General features: G+C 33.9%; 2 protein-coding genes across 2 annotated transcripts; both read left to right on the top strand.

Annotated features, from left to right (window-relative positions):
- The first annotated feature begins 14,142 nt into the window (after positions 1–14,142).
- Positions 14,143–21,072, top strand: LOC132643848 (uncharacterized). Its single transcript, XM_060360367.1, has 12 exons — positions 14,143–14,251; positions 16,376–16,395; positions 16,479–16,775; positions 17,194–17,318; positions 17,554–17,598; positions 17,706–17,787; positions 17,873–17,941; positions 18,015–18,185; positions 18,315–18,380; positions 19,225–19,293; positions 19,557–19,853; positions 20,917–21,072. Exons 1-11 carry the CDS (start codon positions 14,143–14,145, stop codon positions 19,695–19,697), a joined length of 1,194 nt encoding a protein of 397 aa, XP_060216350.1. The 3' UTR covers positions 19,698–19,853; positions 20,917–21,072.
- On the top strand, positions 19,813–21,366 carry LOC132643847 (uncharacterized). Its single transcript, XM_060360366.1, has 2 exons — positions 19,813–19,853; positions 20,922–21,366. Exons 1-2 carry the CDS (start codon positions 19,813–19,815, stop codon positions 21,364–21,366), a joined length of 486 nt encoding a protein of 161 aa, XP_060216349.1.
- Positions 21,367–21,606: the final 240 nt, after the last annotated feature.

Raw genomic sequence — 21,606 nt, 5'->3', positions numbered from 1 at the left:
CTCACTTTTAACTTTTCACGTTCTTGCTGAATATTTATTCTCTTCTCATGTATGCACTTCAATTTTAATTTTTCGACACATATTTATTTCCTCCGTGCATTTCTACTTGTTCACTTTTGACTTTTCACGTTATTTAAAAATTAATAAATGAAGTACTCCCTCCGTTTCATATTACTTGGCCACATTATTTGACTTTTCACATTCTTTAAGAATTAATAAATGAAGTACTCCCTTCGTCCCATATTATTTCGCCACATACTATACTTGACTTTTCACATTCTTTAAGAATTAATAAAAATAAAGTACTCCCTTCGTTCCATATTATTTGGCCACATTACTAAAAATATTTGTCTATTTTTCTATTCTATATTTTTCTTCTTATATTTTTATATATAATAAGCGGCTTGGGGGGACGAACACGACTCCCCAAGCTTGTACCAACAACTTCACGAATTGTACCCGCATTAAATTCTTGTACCATGAGCTATATAACTTGTACACTTTATCCAACTATTTTTATATCCCATGTAGACATGTGTCATAGTACTTAATATTTATTCCTTTCTCATGTATAGACGTATGCACCTCAAATTTAATTCTCCGACACATTTATTTCCTCCGTGCACCTTTACTTGTTCACTTTTGACTTTTCGTGTTTTAGCTGAATATTTATTCTCTTCTCATATATAGATATATGCAGTTCAATTTTAATTCTCGTACACAAATTTATTTCCTCCGTGCAATTTAATTTGTTCACTTTTGACTTTTCACATTCTTTGAGAATTAATAAATCCCACGTGGATATATGCCATAGTACTGAATATTTATTCTCTTCTCATGTATACACGTGTGTACTTTTATTTTAATTCTCCGACACATATTTATTTCCTCCGTGCACTTTTGCTTATTCATTTTGACTTTTCACATTATTTAAGAATTAATAAATTAAGTACTCCTGCCTTCCCATATTACTTAGCCACATTACTATACTTGACTTTTCACGTTCTTTAAGAATTAATAAAAATAAAGTACTCCCTATTCTCAGACACATATTTATTTTCTCTGTGCACTTTTACTTGTTTACTTTTGACTTTTCACAATATTTAAGAATTAATAAATAAATTACTCCTTCCGTCTCATATTACTTTGCCACATTACTATACTTGACTTTTCACGTTTTTTAAGAATTAATAAAAATGAAGTACTCCCTTTGTCCATATTATTTGTCCACGTTACTAAAAATATATGTCTATTTTTCTATTCTATATTTTTCTTCTTTTCTATTTCTATTATCCCTGTTTTCTTTCTTTGTCAATACTTTAAACGTGAAGAGATGACAAATAATAGCAATGCAAATTTGCACCAAAAGTTATTTTAATGCTCCTACACATAACTTGTTCACTTTTGACTTTTCACATTCTTTGAAAATTAATAAATAAAGTATATATTTTATCATAATATCCATATTTATTGATATATAGTCTCAATAGCCTCAGAAAATGATTTGAAAATGAATAATTAATGTGACGGGTAAAATAAAAAGAAGATTTTTTTTCCCTTGATATGTTAACGTCGACAAGTAAAAGTAAAGGGAGGGAGTGACATTTATCCCCGTTTTCCTTCATTGTCAATACTTTACTTATTTATTCTCCTTTGCAATCTCTAATTATTGTTTCTTTACATTTACAAAATGTATTACTTTATATTTTCATTTCAGAATTAAAATTTGGTGATTAATGATATAACATATATCTTTCTAATTCAATTAATATAAAAAATTATAATATAATTTTTTAATTAATTTAATAAAAATATTTTAATCCAATATATACAACAATGGTTTTATGTTTGGATCTGAACAGTTACTTAATTGAAATGGATATCAACCTGTCGGTATACATATAAAATATTGAAGAATTTAAAAGAAAAAATTTAGAATCAAAATATTAATTTTCCCTCATATTCTCACTAATTTTCTTTTACATCAATGAACAACTTTCATTGTCATGATAATGATAAAAAAGTCTGACTCTTCCTATCTCAAAGACTTTTAATTACAACTAAAGTGATGATACATAGAATACATTTTATATATATAATAACAATTAGAATGTTTTAAAATTTATTTTCAAAATACAAACCTTAAAGACCGGCTAATTAAAGTAAATAGACATGTTCAGCCCGTGCATCGCACGAGCATGTATTGCTAGTCTTATTTATAAACGCTCAAGGTGGACGAACACAACAATAATAAGTTGTACAAAAAACAATTGAAATTGTACTCTAAGCAGGGACTAACATGTGTACATTTCAGAAGTTGAACATTAATTCTACATTTTGTGTGTCCACAGGTCTGCAGTGTCTTAATTGTCCTTTCATTTCCTTCATTTGGCATGTACTCCCTTTGTCTCAATTTAAGTGTTTACGTTTGACTAGACACGGAGTTTAAGAAATAAAGATAAACTTTCAAATCTTGTGGTTCTAAATTAAAAATGTTTATAATATAATAAAATATCCTTTGAATCTTGTGATTATAAACTTGACATGTAGGATATTTGAATTGTCAACTTACTAAATATAAAAAGAGGAGGACATAACCAAAAGAAGACAATTTTTTTTATTATTTTTTAACAACAAACGCCCAAGTGGACGAACACAACAACAATAAGTTGATCAAAAAGCAACTGAAATTGTACTCTAAGCCAGGACTAACATGTGTATATTTCAGAAGTTTAACATTAATACTACCTCTTATGTGTTTACTTTTTAAGTTCTCACGTGCCTACAGTGTCTCAATTGTCCTTTCATTTATTTCATTTGGCTCCCTCTGTCTCAATTTAAGTGTCTATGTTTGACTAGACACGGAGTTTAATAAATAAAGATAGACTATCTTGTGGTTTCAAATTAAAAATGTGCATAATATAATAAAATATTATTTGAATCTTGTGATTATAAACTTGACATGTAGGATATTTGAATAAACTTGACATGTAGGATATTTGAATTGTCAACTTACTAAATATAAAAAGAGGAGGACATTACCAAAATAAGATAAATTTTAACAACAATTGAGAAATTAAGGGGAAAAATAAGACGAAAAGAAAAAAAATATGGAGACTCACTAAGGAGAATCGCAGTATCCTTTGCAAAATATACAAACTATAAAGACTAACTAAATTGAGTAATCAAATTAATCATGTTGGGCCCCGTGGATCGCACGGGCATAGTTTGCTAGTTTTGTAGATAAATTTCTAAAATATGATCAAATGTCATGACCAAACAAATATTTAAAGATAATTTTTCAAAATTTGATCCAAAATCTGCAGCGAAACGCTAGCTAAACCTTCAATTAGTAATCAACAATTTTGATCCCTTGGCTTTCGAATCTTCACAAATTTAACATGATTATCAATCCATTCAACACTTAATTACTCATGTGATATGTTAAATTTATATTGTTACTTCATATTTAACAGTAACACAATTTGTAAATAGTTAAATATAAAATATTTTCTACATGAAGGGATAAAAATACATTTATTTCTTATTAATTGAAGCTTAAATATACCTGGAGTGAATTTAACCTTGTGCGTGGTACCTAAACTTATTGATTGGTCGAGGCAATTAAACACAACCCAAACACGGTATGACCCAAATCTTAAATCGCTATTAAGGGCTGTGCACGGTTGATCTAAATCGAAAATGAATTAAATTAATTACATAAATTGATATTTGTTTTATTTAATTTAAAATTTGGAAATTATATTGTGATTTTATTAAAAAAAAATAATACAGAAAAACCTATTCAAATTGTCAAATTATATTCACAATTTTTATTTTCAAAATTTTGGTGTAAATTCTTCGTATGTTTTGAAATAAAATTTACATATTTGAAAACTAAACGAAAAATTGCTACAAGTTCACAGATATAACGATGCAAAATATTTTTAAAAGTAAGAAAATTGTAGTCAAAGAAAAAATTGTTTGACTTCTCAAACAGTAACACATCCACATAAAATCAGACGAAGGCAGTTTTTTGGTAAGTGGGGGCCGAAGGATGTATAATATAATATATCAATTTTTTTTTTACTCAAAAAAATAATAATATATCAATTTTTTTATATATCTTTTGTCAAATTTTAGGTTTGCCAATAGTTTATCACTAATAAGACAATGATCTTTATTAACACCTAATTTTTGACCTCCAATAATTTTACTTAATTTCCCAAAGTTCTTGGATCTCAAAAGAAGTGAAATATGTAATTTTTTAAAATCAAAATGATTTTGCAAAATTATTTCGATAATATTTTGCCTTTTCGTTTGGCAAAATAACTTCAAATATATATTGTAAGTCATTTGAATTTTTTTTACATATTTTACTATTAATATTGAAGTATTTGTCAACTTTAATCAGAAAATAACTTAAAAAAATTATTCAATTAATTGTCCAAATTATCAAGTGTCAATTTGACAAATATTTTACTCCGTTTAATTCAAGAAATTTAATTAATTAAATAAATAATAATTTTACCTTTCAATTTCTAACTTCTCTCATAATTAATTTGCATATTGCGATTTTTAATTAATCATAATTAATTAGATGTTTAATTGTGGTTATATTTGAAAATTTCTTATTATGTGTTCAATTGCGGCTACAATTGAAAAAATCAATTGTTAGTTAATATTGGTCAAAATTGGAATCACCAATTTCATGGTTTAGATCAATTAAGGCTATATTCGCAATTTAATTTCTTTTAGTTGAATTGACCGTGCCTTTAAAATGATTAATTGTTTAATTATTTTAAACTTGGCCATAATTGAAAGGTTTAATTGATGAACACTCTTAATTTTAGCCATTTGTTAAATTGCACCGTTGTACCCTTTTTATATATACGCATGTATACAAAGTATATACATGTATACATGAATGCATATATGTATATACATGCATACGTATGCCATATTAGGCCATTTCCCCTTCCCTTCTTTTAACGACCAGGCCCAGTCCACCAAAGGACAAGACCCGGCCCAAAGTCCCTCCTTCTCTTCTCTCTCATCACGTCAGCAAGCCGAAAATAGCAAAGTTGCAGTGTATTACAGTGTTTCCCAACCAATTTGGGCAAGCAATTAATGCTTTGCCCTCTTTTGCACCGTATCTCTAACAAACGAGGTATTACCCCCTTTCTCTTTTTGCTTTTTTCTGCAAATCAACAGTCAAGAGACTGAAAATCCTTAATGATTTTTGTTGCACATGATTTTTGAACTCTCGAATTCTATTGTTCTATATCGTTTGAGGGGGAAAATCAAGAGAAATTCCCCCAATACCACAAGTCCCACATCGTATTCTAGGGTTCTCATTCTCGGATTTGGGGTTCTATATAAAGAACCATATATCTCACAATTTCAAGACCTTCACTGATATCCATACATAGATATATATCTATAACACTGATATATTCAAAAACTAGAATTACCTAAGGTTTTAGCTCTTTGTTGAGATCTTTAATCATTCGAGTTAGTTAAAAAATTTAATCTTTGTTTTTGTTATTGGTTGTGCGGCTGAGTTGGGGCTTGAGGAGCAAAAGAAGCTTCAATTTCATTCTTGACCAAGGGCTGCACTCCAAAAAGGTAATTGCTTATCCTTTATAGTTTAGTTTTTAGTTGTTTATGTGATTATGTGGTTATTTAGTAATATGATTTCTGTTTTGTTTAGATGAATGCCTGTTTAGATCAGTATAGGATATTAGCATGTGGTTATGGTTCTTTGTTGCTGTTTAGATTAGTTTAGATGTTAGTATGTGTTCATGTCTTTATTACTGCTTAGAAGCTTTTAATTAGCCCTGAGTAGTCTGTTTTTTCCTTGATTTAGTACTAGTAAATGTTGTTTGATGGTTGTGTGGTTTAGCTTAGTTTAAAGCTGGTATTGAACCAATCCTTTTGTGAAGTCTGAGTAATCATTAAGCATGTTTTAAAGTCATATAGATTTAGCAATGTTGAACTTACTTAATCATGATTAATTTGAAAGTCCTCTATGTGCTTAAAATGTTAAATGGAACCAGTTTTATCATGTGTTTAGCATTAGTATGTCATCTCACTGTTTCTGAAATAATGTTGTGTTAACGGGGGTTTGCCTACTTTATTAAGTCTGCTATTTGCCTACTTGCTTGACTTGTTCCCCTATCGCTGAGTTTGTTGATGTTTCTTTACTATGATTTGGGCTCCATATTTAATCACATCTAGTCATGTAGTTGTAGACTTGTTTTAACCTATTCATGCCTATCATGTTGCTACTCTAAATGACTTCTATCAGATATAGGTTTAAGTTGCGTGCTTTGATATTAGTCTAGCCCAGTTTACCCCTCTCACATAGGGCTGGGCGTTCGGTCGGTTCAGTTCGGTTTCACAAATTCGGTTCGATTTTTCGATTTTCGGTTTGTAAAAAATGGGAATCGAAACCGAACCGAAATAACTTCGGTTCAGTTCGGTTTTCGCAACTTCGGTTCGATTTATTCGGTTTAGTTATGGAAACTTTCCCACAGCCACAAGTAGGCGTTTGGAAAATTTCAAACAATTTTTAACAAACATAAGCTCAAATTAGAGCGATGTTTTCTAAGCTCAGAGGAAACAGGAAACAGTAACAGTACCTGTACATCTGAACAGGAGCAAAGCCGTCACATATCGAGAGACCAGAAAGAGACATACGGACCATATATATATATAAGTGACTTGTCAAAATTCGGGTTTTCGGTTTAACCGAATTAAATTTTGCATAAATCGAAAACCGAACCAAATTGTTGAAATCTTATAAATTTAAACCGAAGCCGAAATTAACTTCAGTTCGAATTGGTTGGTTTTTTCGGTTTGAACCGAAATATGCCCAGCCCTACTCTCACATGCTCATTTCAAATCATTTAAGCTTGATATGACTATGACCTGGCTTTGAGGGGCTCTTATAGCTTCTGTATCTCATAATGAAGTGGTTCACATGCTCATTAACTCTCTCTGTGTTTCTTGAATATGTATATGGGTTGATAATGGCATGAAACAAGTTAAGCATGTCCCCAGATCCCTATTTGTGCTTGTTTAAGTTGTGGGAGGTCAATCTATATACCCTGTTGTACCTTGCCTAGACCATACCTATTTCTTGTCCATGTTAACTGAGTTGTATCTTGTTTGAGTGTTTATGTGATTAAACCTTATAGGAACCTAACCTGCCATGAGTTAACACTTAAATGAAAGACTGGATCTTAACTTGTTAACTATTTACCCATCCTGTCTAGGTTGTTGTGTGATATGTGTTTATGAAGGGCACCTAAGTCTATCTGCTTAAATGCCATTTCCTGTGTAACTTGATTATCCCCTTCCTTTAACCCCCTTTGCATATCCTTCAAAACTAGATGTCTAAGCCATACTGCATGACTGCAAGTCTATTTGGTTATGAGGAGTATTTTTACCCCTTTGTCTTGGCTTCAATAAGCACATGCTTGTTTTCTATGTCTAGTTAGTATCTGGTACTGCATTGTCATGTCATTTCAAGTCAGGTTGGTGGTTTGAAGCATTAAGAGTTTACTATGAAATAAACTAAGTCTGAGCATGTTATTTAGATGTTAAAATGAGGAAATGACTATGTTAAGAGGTTGTCACTTAGAAGAATTCTGCGTTTGTGGTTTTTCCCAGTTGTGATGAATATTGTGGTTTAGATTAAATCATTTGGTTAGAAACTCACCTACATGAAATCAGAATCTTAAGAGAAGGGTCTCAAGGCCATGGTCCTATGCATAAATGAAAACTTCTATTTAGAAGGCTATTAGGGGGTTGACTGAAGTAGTAAACTGCTTTTGTTGTTGCATAATATACCTAAGATATATGTGATATACGTTGCTTGTAACTGACTTATATATAAAGTGGTATATTTAGTATATCGATGGAATATTTTTGAAAACTTGAAACTTAAAGACCTTATGGATGATATGTTGGGCCTGTTTCTCTTATTTGACTCCAAATTAGATTTATTTCCTTGGGTTTATTCATCATTATAAACTGAGTTGGGCTCTGCCCTTTTATTTCGCCTTATTTGGGCCTGCACTTTCTTTTTTTGAAATCTGTTACTGTTTGGGCTTCTTCTTGTTTGTCTACTTTGTTAATTGAAAGGAGAATGCTTGATGTATATATATATACACTTAGCAATATATATATATATATATATATATATACACACGCCTGTACCGTTATGTATTCTTCCATTAAGTTCTTGTTAGTTTAATTGCTAAGTATAGATGCTTTCTAATCGCGTTTCTCCTTTTCCCCTCCTTGTTTGCATTACATCACTGCCGAGCCACTTGGGCTAAATTCCCATGACCCTATTGGGCCGCAGGCCCAACTCTTCTTTTGATCGAGTCCGCGTTGAATGAAATAATTGAAGGCCCAACCATGGGTGAAAATGACAATTGGTGGGCTTAGATAGGCCCACCAGCCTAACTCTTATTCTTTCTTCATTTCATATTTGTATATTTGTTGTATATGTAAACAACACTAGTGATATAGTGAAACCCAAGTGCGATTAGAACTTAGGATAAACTCGTGTAGTTGGTTAAACATTTTCCAAAAATGATTTTCAAAGTTAAACATGGCTTATGCATGCAATCAGGAAATTTTGGATTTTTTACAAAATGCTTCGTAAGTGTTAAATTTATGAAGTAAACAATATGAATGGATTTGGACGGAAAAAGAGATTTGGGCCTTAAGCCCTTCACGAAAAAACCAGAAAAGGAAAATGGATCATTTTTTGACGCGAAATCTGTACTTAAGATTATATTGGGCCTAATTTATAAAAGTGTGGAAATGGCTTCATAAACTAGTTTATAACTTAAGGTTGTTTTCAAACATTTTCGAGCCAAAAGCCCAAACCTTAAGTGTAACGATCTGCTTGGTCGTTATTGGACCTTCTGCTGCCCGTATATGAAAACTCAGGATATCGTCATTAGTCCCCAGGGGAGTTCTAAGTGTACTATTTACTCGTAGTTGAACTACATGGGAGTTAAAAAGCTATGGACCCTGGGGTGGGTTTCTTCGCCGCAGCGGGTGAACCATCGCTATAGCGGTCCCGCTGTAGCGGACAAGTGATCCGCTGCAGCGGCATACGCGGACCAGAACCCCTGTTTAATGACTTTATTTCGGGATTTTACAACACAAAACCCTCTTCTAAGCCGCCATTAGGGTATTCCCAGAGTAAACCACTTAGTGACTAGAGGAGGAGGCTCTCCAAACATCCTTCGGGTTATCTTCCTTAAAGATTTCTCTATCACGATTTCCGGCTTCGAGACGGGATGTTGGATATTTCATGAACGTTCGTAATAGCTGCTCAGCAATGAGATAGGTTATGGTTTACTTGAGTTAGACTTTGATTAGTAAATCGTATGTATGTTACATCATTGATGGGAGAAAGCATGATTAGGTTTTTGGACACGGTGTTCAGATGGAAGTTATTAGGGTTAAGATGAATGTTGATTTTTGTGGGCCTCGTGCCATTAAGTAAATAGGTGAAACCAGATGCCTAGTTGATATAACGAAAAGGGAAGTGGGTAGTAATTATGGTTGATTATTAATCCAGTTAGAGGGTGGGTATGTGCAAGTACCACGTTGGCTAAATAGGTTCTTGTTGTAACATAGGTGGGGGTGACCTGTTCCTGAAATTGTAGGTATCCCCATTAAGCATTCATGTTGTCGTTATTCTATGCACTGAGCATGCGGGAATCGTCAGTACATACTTCCTTGTGGATGTCAGAGTGATTCCTTATTCGTGTTATTGATGAGTCGAGTTTGAATCTGGGCATGGCTGTTGCATGATGTTGTGTATTCTTATTTCATAATGTATGCGTCTACGTAGAATATCCCCAATTGTCAGGAAGGCGATTTCTTAAGTCCTGTTGTGGTTCATGATAGGGTGACCGTATCTTGATTTCGATATGATTCATATTCTATGACTGATTTAATCATGTGATGAACTGATATGAAAAGATAAAGAAAGAGTTTATATATACCCTTCTTGTGGACTTGGAGTAATCCCTTATTCATGATTATTGATGAATTGATTCTTGAGTCTTGATATGACTTGTGATATGATGACTTGTGTTCCCTGATATTGATTTATTGATTATTCTCATTCCTTATTGATTGTGAAACGGAAATACATTGTGATGAGAAAGATATCATAAATATGAAAAGGCACATTTGACAGGGGTGAGGATGTGGCCTAAGTTAAAGGCTCGTGATCCGAGGTAAGATTTCGGAATGAGGGTACATGGATACCATGGGTCCCCTGCAGGTCATGGCTAATAGGTCAAAGATTACCATTTAGCATGTGTGTACGGATACGATACTAACATTGATTGCATTATACTTGTGTGTTCATATTTTTGTGATTGTGGCAAGGCTGATCCCGTTTGGATGGCATATTGTTATGGTTATCTTGGTAAGTGCAATTGATCTCCTCCTGATTGTGAGAATGAGGCATTTATAATTAACCTCAGAACTCGTTGATAAATAAAGTAAGGTGGGTTGAGTTGACCCCGTTAGCGTGGCTAAGTATTTAGGAATTATATGAAATTGCTATCATTGACTGCATTGATTTGCTAGTCTTTCTTGATACTTGATACGTGGTTTGGGTCTGGTGTCCATTATGGGATACGAGTTGGATGAATCTAATCATTAAATTTCGAGTATGATAAAGGGAAATAAGATAAGAATTAGTGGTCCCACCCAGTGTTGGTTGAGTTCTATCCCGTACTTATTGATATGGTTAAATTGGCTTAGGAGTCCTTCTTGATGATGATCATTGTTGACCGTAGGTCTTTACTTCTAAAGTTTGGCATGATAATGAGTTATGAGCTTGGTAAGTTAAAACGGTTTAATTATGAGTAAGATATAAAGAGGTGTTATGACTGCACTCGTGTGTTTATTCCGTTGATCTTGTATCGTGTTGCGTGAACTAATCTTAGTCGACCTATGATGCTTACCAGTACGTGGGTGGTACTCATACTACTCTTAATACACCCTTTTTGGGTGTAGGTGTGTTTCAGGTGTTGCTTGAAGGTTTCTTTAATTGCGGTGGAGGATATCTTCCTTCAGCTTCTGTACATCTCATTCTGAAGGCGGAAGCTGTGTCTTTTTAATTATGTTATCTCTTTGTAATTTAGATGCTCTTGTACCAGTTTAGATTAGATCTTTGGGAAAGTAAATATGTTTTTAAAATAAGGGAAAACAACATTTTTAGTCCCCGAGTTATCGCTATATTGTTATTTTAGTCCCTGTGTTGTCCGACTGAACAATTTTAACCAGTGGCGGAGCCACACCTACTCAAGGGTGTTCATATGAACACCCTTCGTCGGAAAAAATTGTCGGATGCCTATGTCAAATATAGAACTTTGTGGATATATACTAGTAATGAACAACCTTGACATAGAAACAAAGGATAGTCCAGCGGCTAAGGGTGTGCAAACTCTTGCTCAGGACGCGAGTTCGAATCCCAGCTCTGGCACAATTTTTTTATTTTTGCATTAGAGGCATTGTGTTTTTCATGCGTTGTTTTTTTTTTCCCCTCACACATCCCCTGTCCTAAAATATGAACACCCTTGCTGAAAATCCTGGCTCCGCCCCTGATTTTAACCTTCAATTAACCATTGTGGGCTATTTTGATCCAATAACTAACAGAACTCACTAAACTGATTGTTAATTGTTAGTAAGGGCAAGTTTAGGCATTTAAAAATATTGCTTTCCGCGTTATACACTGCCTGGAGCCCCGATGCCTTGTAGAAAAAATTTCTGATGTTAAAACCCAACAAACTGCACCTTTCCCTACAGAGAAGAATGCTTCATTCCTAAAATCTTTTTCATGAAGGAATTTTGAAATTCATAACCAACCGTATAAAGAACAGATCAACCAACACTACATATTCCGGCGTAATAGATACATTAACAAAAGTATCATCGAAACATACAGATAGAATCATACTTTCCACATAAATGATAACATAAGTAGAAAAAATAATCTACATATGAAAAGGATCGATAAGAGAGAGAATTCACAAAGAAATACTAATTTCGCAAGAGCAAATATGTCAAAGTATGTAAATTGAATAGACATTATATACCCAGATGGTCAAATGAGTTGTGCAAAGTTGCATCTCTATTTCGTCTTCTAAAAGCTGAAAAAGACAAACGTTGATACATGAATTTCTCTCCAAGTTAGAATTTTGTGGTCTTCAACCCATTGGCTCATACATACAACCAGAATACCTCTCTCACAGTGTAGGAGAAGTATCTAGCGAAATGTCCTGATTTCACTCCATGCAACTCATCTTGTGTGAAATTTTTAACTAATCTACATAGAAAAGCACAAGTTGAAGAAGAATCGCGAGAGACATGCAAGAAATCAAAGGATATAGCTTAAATAAAAATAATAATTGAGAGACATAACTCGAAAATTGAAAAGTCGGGGTAAAATACACTCAATATGAGGTTTTCCATGAAACTCCTCTACGGATTTGATTAAGTTTCTCTCAGATGTTTGTCGAATGTCAAAAGGGAAAGTTTAGCCATGAACTCTCTGTTTTTTGAAGGAGAGAGAATGTTCCTGTTTCTTGTCAGGTAATATCAAATGTGAAGATTTGATGCGATAACTATTGTGCAATAAATAGGGCATTAGGTACAACCAGCATGTGAGTTTGACATTTACTAACTTCTACTCCTACTAACAATAAACGATGAGTTAATGCCTAAACTACCCTTATTAACAATTAACAGTCAGTTAAGTTTAATGAGTTCTGTTAGTTATTGGATCAAAATAGCTCACCATGGTTAATTGATGGTTAAAATTGGTCAGTCGGATAACACAGGGACTAAAACCGCAATATAGAGATAACTCAGGTACTAAAAACGCCGTTTTCCCTTAAAATAATTAAAGAATGCCCTCGTAATGTTTACTTTATTTTCTGTTGTTGGTTGTATTTGTTTTCAAAACAGTGTTACAAAGGGGTTGGGTTGGTTAGTGTTTGCCTATTAGATAGTAATATGGTAGGTGCCCGCACGATCCGTAATTTGGGCCATGACATTAAGGCAAATAAATAAAAGAAAATGCACTTAAACTCTTGTTTGAGAGTGAGATGGCTTTGTAATGGATGCGGTGACTAAATGAGCTAAACTAGACTAAAACAAATAAATAAACCCTCCTTTCCTTTATCTATTCTTACAAAAAACATACTATTTACTACAAAGGAGATATGCTCCATTTATTTCCCTATACATATATACAAAACCTATAAGGACTAAATCATGACATTAGAACCAAATTAGTTGAAACTCTACTTAAGAGAAAATATTAAGTGTGTTTTGGTCCGGAAATGAAGTGAATTTAACCCCTTATAACATTTTCTCAAAAGGAAACCAACTCTTTCCTCCTTAAAGAAATTTTTGCCGAAAAATGGAGTTCTTATGAATAGCATGACAAATTTTGCAAGAAAGAAAATATTTTAGCAAATAATCACAATTAAATCACACATTGAAGCTCGTAGGTCAGCCGTATTATATGGATCGTTAATACTAGGGTGATTAAAACCTTCCCTAGGGGATCACTAGAACCCTTACCTTGAACTCTGGTTTAAAAAAGATTTTTATCTTATTGAATAAACCCTTTTACCTCAGTTTTCATAATTTCCTTTATAAAATTAGGTGGCGACTCTAAAAATATAAAAATCCAAATAGAGTCAGCAACTTCTTAGTAGCTTTTATGCACCCTCGTAAAAGTGAACTGTAACAATCTTCACTCTTTAGGCGTTAAGTTTAAGATAATTTCTTAAAAAGCAAACACTGAATTCAATCTCATTTTAGGTCTTATTGTTTTCATTAGATTAAGATGTTTGAATCTGAATGCACATCTGAATGATTAAGAAGCTGTCTCTAGATCCGAACACTGAATGATTAAGACTGTTTGTTTTTGCACTATCTGAATGTGCATAATGTATTAATTTAAACATAATAAATATACAATGCAAATAAAAAAATAACTAACTATTAGAAAATAAATATGAATCCAATAAAAGGGAATTGATATTTGATTAAAAAATGTAACATTTATGTTTGCTAGTAATGGTATGGATACTTTGTGGTGGTGGTGATGGTGATATTTGTGATGGTCGAGGTGGTTGGTGTTTTAGTGATTGGCGCGATGGTGGTGGTGGTTGTGATGGAAGAGGTGGTTAGTAGTAGTGGGTGAGGGTCTGGTGTGAGGAGGTAGTAGGGTTAGTTTTGATGGCAGAGGTGGATTAGTAGTGGTGGGGGTTGGAGTTGTAGTGGTAAAAATTATCCATACAAAAATATCTTTTAATGATATTAAGACTGTCATGACCCAAACTGGAGGGCCGCAACAAATACCTGGGCCTTACTTGCCAGGTACTATCATGACCCACATTCGTAAACATACATCATACATAAACGGGCCAGGAGGGCCGCTATGAGACAATCTGACGTATAAAGGATGCTTGACAAAGAACGACTCTAACATGGTATACATATGATATACGATCCTATAAGGCCGACATGGACATTCGTATTTCAAACTATAGACCAACAAGGTCTTATAAAACATCTATATACGTGACATTTGTCAACAAGCCTCTAAGGAATACATAACATCATAAGGTCGGGACAGGGCCCCGCCATACCTATAAATATGCATACATATCCATAATGACTCACAAGGAAACTCCGGAACAATTGGAGTGCGACAACACTGTCTGTTGAGCTGGTATCCTACTGAGAGGGCCGACTACCTGTATAGCAAAACCTGCGGACACGAAACGCAGCGTCCCCAGGCAAAGGGACGTCAGTACGAATAAAGTACCGAGTATGTAAGGCATGAACATAACATGAAATAGACATAAGAATAACATGAGACAAAGAGGAGTCACACTACTAAAAAACCAGCGTTTAGTGACAGAATATTAGTGACAGACCATATTCTGTCGCTAATTAACGACGGATTAGCTACGGATTGCTCATTTTGTTGCGAGAAAAGCAACTAAAATTTTATCTCATTATATAGTGACGGAGTAGCAACAAAAACTGAGTTTCGTCACTAATGATTAGCGCGAAATATTGGCGCCTTAAATTTCACTACAGATTTAGCAACAGAAGAGGCGCGACAAATTTTATTTTTATTTAGCGACGGATTCAGCAATGAAAAATCCGTCGCTATGCCTTTTAATTTTTCTCGAAAAAAATATATATTTGCAGCAACGGAAAAATTTTGTCGCAATATTAATCATTGAAAAAATCAATGTATTATTTAGCGACGGAATATAAAATCCGTCTCTATTCCGTCGTTAAGTGTTAAAAAAAAAAGATATCTCGTAGGGTAAACATTTATTTCATTTCAGTTCAAACACACCCAACACAGATATAGAGAGAGAGAGTGCGGGAATTGCTAACATATATATATATATAGAGAGAGAGAGAGCACAACATAGATCAAAATAATGTGAATCTAGGGTTTCTATTGTGTTTTTCTCTTCTTCTGCTGCATCTTTTATCTAAAGGAAAGGTATGTTTTGATTTTTCTATGTTTTATGGGAAGTTTCTTTCTTCTTTATCTCCTTCTTTGTGTTTTCTGACATTAAATCTAAAATAGAAATTAAGATATCTGTGTTTTTTTGCTTATTATCTAAAGGACAGAGTGTCTTTAAGTGTTTTTTTGGCTAAAATCGAAGTTGGGTGTCTTGAAAACTGTTGGGTTTATACTTTATTTGAAGGTTAAGTGTTGGGAATCTGTATTTGGGCCAAAATATGATGAAAATGGAAATTCGACCTTTGTTTGTGCTAAATCTTGTAGGATAATATTATTTGGTGGTTAAAGTTTGTTTTAATTCGTTGCATGTCGAGAAAAAGCTTGAAGAACTCAACATTCTTTATATTCTGTGATTTGAAATCAGTGTTAGTGAACTGGGTTTCTTACTCGATTTTTTTTGTACTCTGTGATTTGAAATCAGTGTTAGTGAACTGGGTTTCTTCTCGATTTTTTTTTGTTTCAGTTTCAGCTTTGTTTCAGTTTGTCATTTTTTTTTAACTAAAAGGTGAATGATATGTTCTGTTTCACTAAGTCAGCTAAAATATCTCATGCAACATGCTAGCATTCTATGAAAAGAGTTGAAACATAACAATTAGCTTAGACTTGTCTTACACTTGAACTTTGGATAAGCCAATTCAACAGGTTGTTTCGTGGTAAATTTGTCTATGAAAGCTCAAATAGAAGTAGTTTTCAAAAGTGAATTCCTTTTTGCTTCGCTTCTTGCTAGTTTTAGCTGATAGAAGCTAAGTTTATCAGTAGCATCTGAAAATGAAGAGGTTAAAACTAAATATCTACCAGAAACGAGTAATTAACTGATCTGGCATTTTGTTTGATTTGGTTGATCATAATCTGATTGTAGAATCAAGGCAAATTTCTGATTCCTTTTCACACTTATATCCAGAATAACATCCCGCGTGAAGCCCAAACAATGGTCCTAGTTGATCATCCCAATGTTCTTAAATCACATTGCTCCTTTGTTAGTGATCACAATCTATGGGTTATCATGCCTTATATGGCTGGAGGTTCCTGTCTCCACATTCTGAAGGCTGCTCATCCAGATGGCTTTGAAGTGACTGTTATTGCAACAGTATTACAGGAAGTTTTAAAGGGTTTGGAATATCTTCATCATCATGGATTCATCCATCGTGATGTTAAAGTAAGTCTCATTGTTGCTTAAATCCATTACTAATTTCTGTGCATTGGCTGATTTTTTTTATGTATTAGATGACAGAACATATATATTCATGAGGTATCACTTTTACAAGTCTTGATTCGATGATATTAATAGGATTCTTTGGGTGGGCACTTCCATTGAAACATGATCTGTACATACAGTTTTTTGACAGTTTTAATAAGTGTCATTTTTGTTCTTTCGAGTTTGAACATGGAAAATGATTCCTTTGAAGAAAATTTAGCATACCCGTTCCACTTAAGATCCCATGGAAATATGACAAAGGACAAATCTTATTCATGGTTGGCACCACCTGCATGAACATCAAAATGTTTCTAAGGAAAAACATTCTTTTCCATTACCATGCCGAGGTTGATATCAAGTACTTGTGTGGTTATTCCAGGCTGGGAATATTCTCATTGATGCACGAGGTGGAATAAAGTTGGGAGATTTTGGTGTCTCTGCTTATTTATTTGATTCAGGTGATAGACAACGTATGCGGAACACATTTGTCGGAACTCCTTGTTGGTATGCTCTAACCCAAGAGGATGCTTCTAGAGTTTTTGTCTACTTAGTTTTCATGATTTATTCAATGGTTGATAAGCTTCAAACTTTTGATCTATGTTGGTACTAATTATGTGGACATGCGAGAATAAGTGCATGCGTAAAGTGTACATCTAGAAACTAAGATGTTAAAAATATTGATGAAGATTTTGCTCATGTTGCACCTTAATGTTTTCCATAATTTAGATTCCTTTTACAGGATGGCGCCGGAGGTCATGGAGCAATTGCATGGTTGTGATTTTAAGTAATGCTTCTGGTCAATTATGTAGTCTTTTCATCCTAAATGTGTACTTTCTGAAGGAACTCCTTTTTTTTCTTTTTCTTTTTCTTTTAATCCATCCTCATTCACAGAGCTGATATTTGGTCCTTTGGCATAACTGCTTTGGAGCTTGTTCACGGCCATGCTCCTTTCTCAAAATATCCTCCAATGAAGGTGAATATTGTTAGTGACATGATATATTTCTTTTGTTGAAGTCCTAAATATAAAATAAATGCATTCAATATTCTGTACTTATCAGGTCTTGCTAATGACATTACAAAATGCACCCCCTGTCCTTGATTACGAGAGGGATAAGAAGTTTTCGAAGGTAAGTGAATAGCATTGATTATCTACTAATAATGTTATTGGCATGTTGCTTAAACTCCTTTTTGCCTTTGTAGTCTTTTAAGCAAATGATTGCTAGTTGCTTGGTGAAAGATCCTTCAAAACGACCTTCAGCCAAAAAATTGCTGAAGCACCCTTTCTTTAAGCAAGCAAGGTCCAACTATTATATAGCTAGAACATTGTTGGAGGGTTTGCCAGCACTTGGAGATCGCATGAAGGCCTTGAAGGTGATTTGTTGTCACTTAATCCGAGTTTCCCCTCTTTAGAACCACATGATACTTTATCCAGATGATAATATTGATCAGCATTTCTATGCTAACAAGAGTTTTTCCTAACCTAATTGTAGAGGAAAGTAGAGGAAAGAAGAAGACATGCTAGCACAGAAGAAGATACCAGATGGGCAGAAAGAAGAAATATCACAGGTTTGCTGTGCACAGCCAATTTCACAAGAAAACTGAGATTTTGATATCTGTATAACATATTGCCTTATATAACAGAATGAGTATCTTACATGCTTACGTTAAGCGTGCATTAGGAAATAAGATGGTTTTTCTGTAAATTGCTTATCTATGGAAAATAAATGTAACAAACAAGAAAGTAACAGTATTTACTGGAGGTAAGTAATTCATACGACTAGACTCTCCGGTTCATCCCAGTCGATGTGTCATATGTCCAGTGCTTTTTAAATTTGATATACAAGATGGATGTAGGAAAATCTTAGGCACAAATGGGGTACTAGCAGGTTGCAGGGAAACAAGTGTTTTTGGAGGAATATTATTTAGTTAACCGGATAATATTTTGAACTTTTTTTTGATTAAGGTAATGCCATTTTAATATAGTTCAAAAGATTGACTTGTCACATCCTAAGAAATTGACCGTTTGTGTAAATGCTGCGACATTAAACTCCCTATATTTTTTAGGATCGCCACCTTATAGGAAATTTCCGAACTCCGAGGTGATTGTTTGATAACTTTGATCATTAAACCCCGAGGCAAGTTTCTTTGTTTTTTGGGAATAGCTACTCCAAGTTTAAAATAGAAAGAAAAGAAATTATTCTTCATCTAGCAGGATAGCAACACACAAGAATTTGTTTTTGAAAGCACTGATACATGTTTTAGAAGTTGTTCCATTCCAGGTTTCCCTTTTTTTTTTCCGTTACTATTTTGCTTCAAATTCTGTTTTCACACCTTACTTTTGGTACATCATTTCAATATTACTTTTTATCTTTGCAAATTGGATCTTACTGTGCCTCAATACTATATGCAGAATGAATATAAACGGGGGATTACCAGCTGGAATTTTAACCTTGAAGATTTGAAGGCACAGGCTACCTTGGTACGTAGATCTATTTTCTGATGCACATGTACCTCAGTATTTTCAATCATATGCTAGTTTCTCAATGTATACAAATGGAGGTTCTCGGTTAATGTGTATTTTCGCAAGCTCAATTTTATTGGCCTCTTCAATTGATAGTTGTGAAACTTGCTGCAAAATGAAGAATTTCAGTCTAGATTGTCCACATTGGAAATCTTTTCTTAATTAATGAAACAAAAGCAAGTTCTGAGCATTGCGTTACCTTTTTCTTTTTTCGCTTTTAGATTCCAGATGAGGAGATTATTGGTGACAAGGACCAAGGTGGGAGTTCGAATGCGCTGTCTGCGTTTGATATTCCAGGGAAACAGCTACACAAGTTTCAGCATCAGTTCTCCTTCTCAAGTCAATATTCAGAATTAATTTAATTCATCTAAGGCAGACTCATCATCTTCCGACAACATCCAAGGCTGCTTAGGACCCCGGAGGAATGTAAACAAGCACCAGGTGAGGTACATTTGCATGTCCATACACATGATCATGATGGAGAATCTTTTGTTGATGAGCGTGCCCGAGCTGTCCATGTAAGTTCAAAATTTTATAATTTCAGAATTAATTTAATTCATCTAAGGCAGACTCATCATCTTCCGACAACATCCAAGGCTGCTTAGGACCCTGGAGGAATGTAAAGAAGGAAAACAAAAAGATGACCATAACATGAATGCAAACATTCTAATTCAAAGAATTGACAGGGAAAGAAAAAATTGATCCACGGTTATTAACTTATCACCTTACCAATAAACAAATCAACCATAAGTTTTATTATGAATACAAAAATGGACGAAGGACAGAAGATAGTTGATCATGAACTCTTTCCGATCATTATACTGAAGTAAAATCACTTTTTAAGGGCACTATGTTATAAATTTCCAGCATGCTATTTCTCCAATAATGCGTAAACTGGTATCTGGCATCTCCACTTAAGCTTGTAGCAACTGTTTTCGACCTGCTTTTTAACCATTTCATGAACCTTGTAACTTTCTAACAAAGCAACTCAGTACTAATGCTTGCTAGCACTTAATTAAACAGCTTTCTCCTTTCAACATGACGTATCTCTAATACTGAGACGCTCTTCTACGATCCACGTTCTAATTATTTCTTTACCACAGGTACCAGTTTATTATTTAATTTACTTAATAAATTTTGCTGCGGTTGCTTAAGCAAGTCCTAAGCAGGGTCCTAAGCAGCCTTGGATGCTGTCGGAAGATGATGAGTCTGCCTTAGATGATGTTGGTCAATTTAATTTTGCTTGATATAAACAGTCTACTAGACAGGAAGAACTGAAAAGTAGTATCAGTAATGACTTAAATCAATAGGAAATAGCCTGAAATTGTCCTTCTATTTGTTGTTTAGGAACTCTAATTGTCTTTGTTTTCATGTTCTGTTACTTGACTATAAGACAGTGTATATGATCATTTATATCCAAGGTGTATGAAACTCTTTTTTGTTGGTCATCATGAGACTTCAATTCCAACGAAAAATGGATAAATATATCTGCTCCCTTATCTTTGGAATTCATTTCTCTTTTTATTTGGTAAAATTGAATGGTTAGTATTCTTGATGTTTTAATTTCACTACTTATTACAGGAAAGATATCAAGAAATATTACGGGAAAAATCACAGTCTCAGTCTGATATTGATCAATGTGAAGCATATTACGAAGCTGCTGGAGGAACAAGGAAGAGAAGAATATATGGTCTTGGATCTCAAGCACAAAGTTATTATGGGCCGAATCTTTGCGTCAATTCTGGCTTTAATGCTTCAGTATCAGCAGCACCTTCAACTTCTCAATCAGCACCGACAGAAAATATGGAGGAGTTAGTGATGCGATTGATTCCTACACTGACAGATCGCTTGCTTCCTTTATTTATTGAGAAGGCACGTGGAGTGATTTCTTCACCATCACATCATCCAAATACTCCTATCGACAAACCATCAGTTGTGACACCCATAGTGCCTCCTCCTACTACTGCTAACGTTAACGATGTTGATCCTTTAGTTTCTGATGATGATCGTAGTCCTTCACCCATGCATTAGTTTTTTATGTTATCTGCTTTTTGCTGGAAAGAACAAAATTATGCACTAACAATACTTGATGGATGTGTGGGTTGTTTTGGTAGTTGATAGCTTGGTGTTGTCGGTGTTTTGGACTTAACGATTAGGATTCCGCTATCTATTTTGAATCTTTTTTATAAATATTATTTTATGTGAATGTCAGTTATTTTTAAGGGTATTTATTAATTTGTATTTAGTATGTTTCAACAGGTGTATTTAAAA

The sequence above is a fragment of the Lycium barbarum genome, chromosome 6 (genome assembly GCF_019175385.1).
Source record: "Lycium barbarum isolate Lr01 chromosome 6, ASM1917538v2, whole genome shotgun sequence".
Taxonomy (NCBI): domain Eukaryota; kingdom Viridiplantae; phylum Streptophyta; class Magnoliopsida; order Solanales; family Solanaceae; genus Lycium; species Lycium barbarum.
Note: the sequence above shows the minus strand (reverse complement) of the source record. Positions and strands in the feature narration are given on the sequence as shown.

Excerpts from the sequence above, each read along its gene's own strand:
- LOC132643848 (XM_060360367.1), top strand. The coding sequence starts at position 14,143 with ATGGTATGGATACTTTGTGGTGGTGGTGATGGTGATATTTGTGATGGT. Across the intron at positions 16,776-17,193 it reads TCATCCATCGTGATGTTAAA|GCTGGGAATATTCTCATTGA; the intron begins GTAAGTCTCATT and ends TGGTTATTCCAG. Across the intron at positions 19,294-19,556 it reads TGAAGGCACAGGCTACCTTG|ATTCCAGATGAGGAGATTAT; the intron begins GTACGTAGATCT and ends TTTCGCTTTTAG.
- LOC132643847 (XM_060360366.1), top strand. The coding sequence starts at position 19,813 with ATGGAGAATCTTTTGTTGATGAGCGTGCCCGAGCTGTCCAT. Across the intron at positions 19,854-20,921 it reads AGCGTGCCCGAGCTGTCCAT|ATATCAAGAAATATTACGGG; the intron begins GTAAGTTCAAAA and ends ATTACAGGAAAG.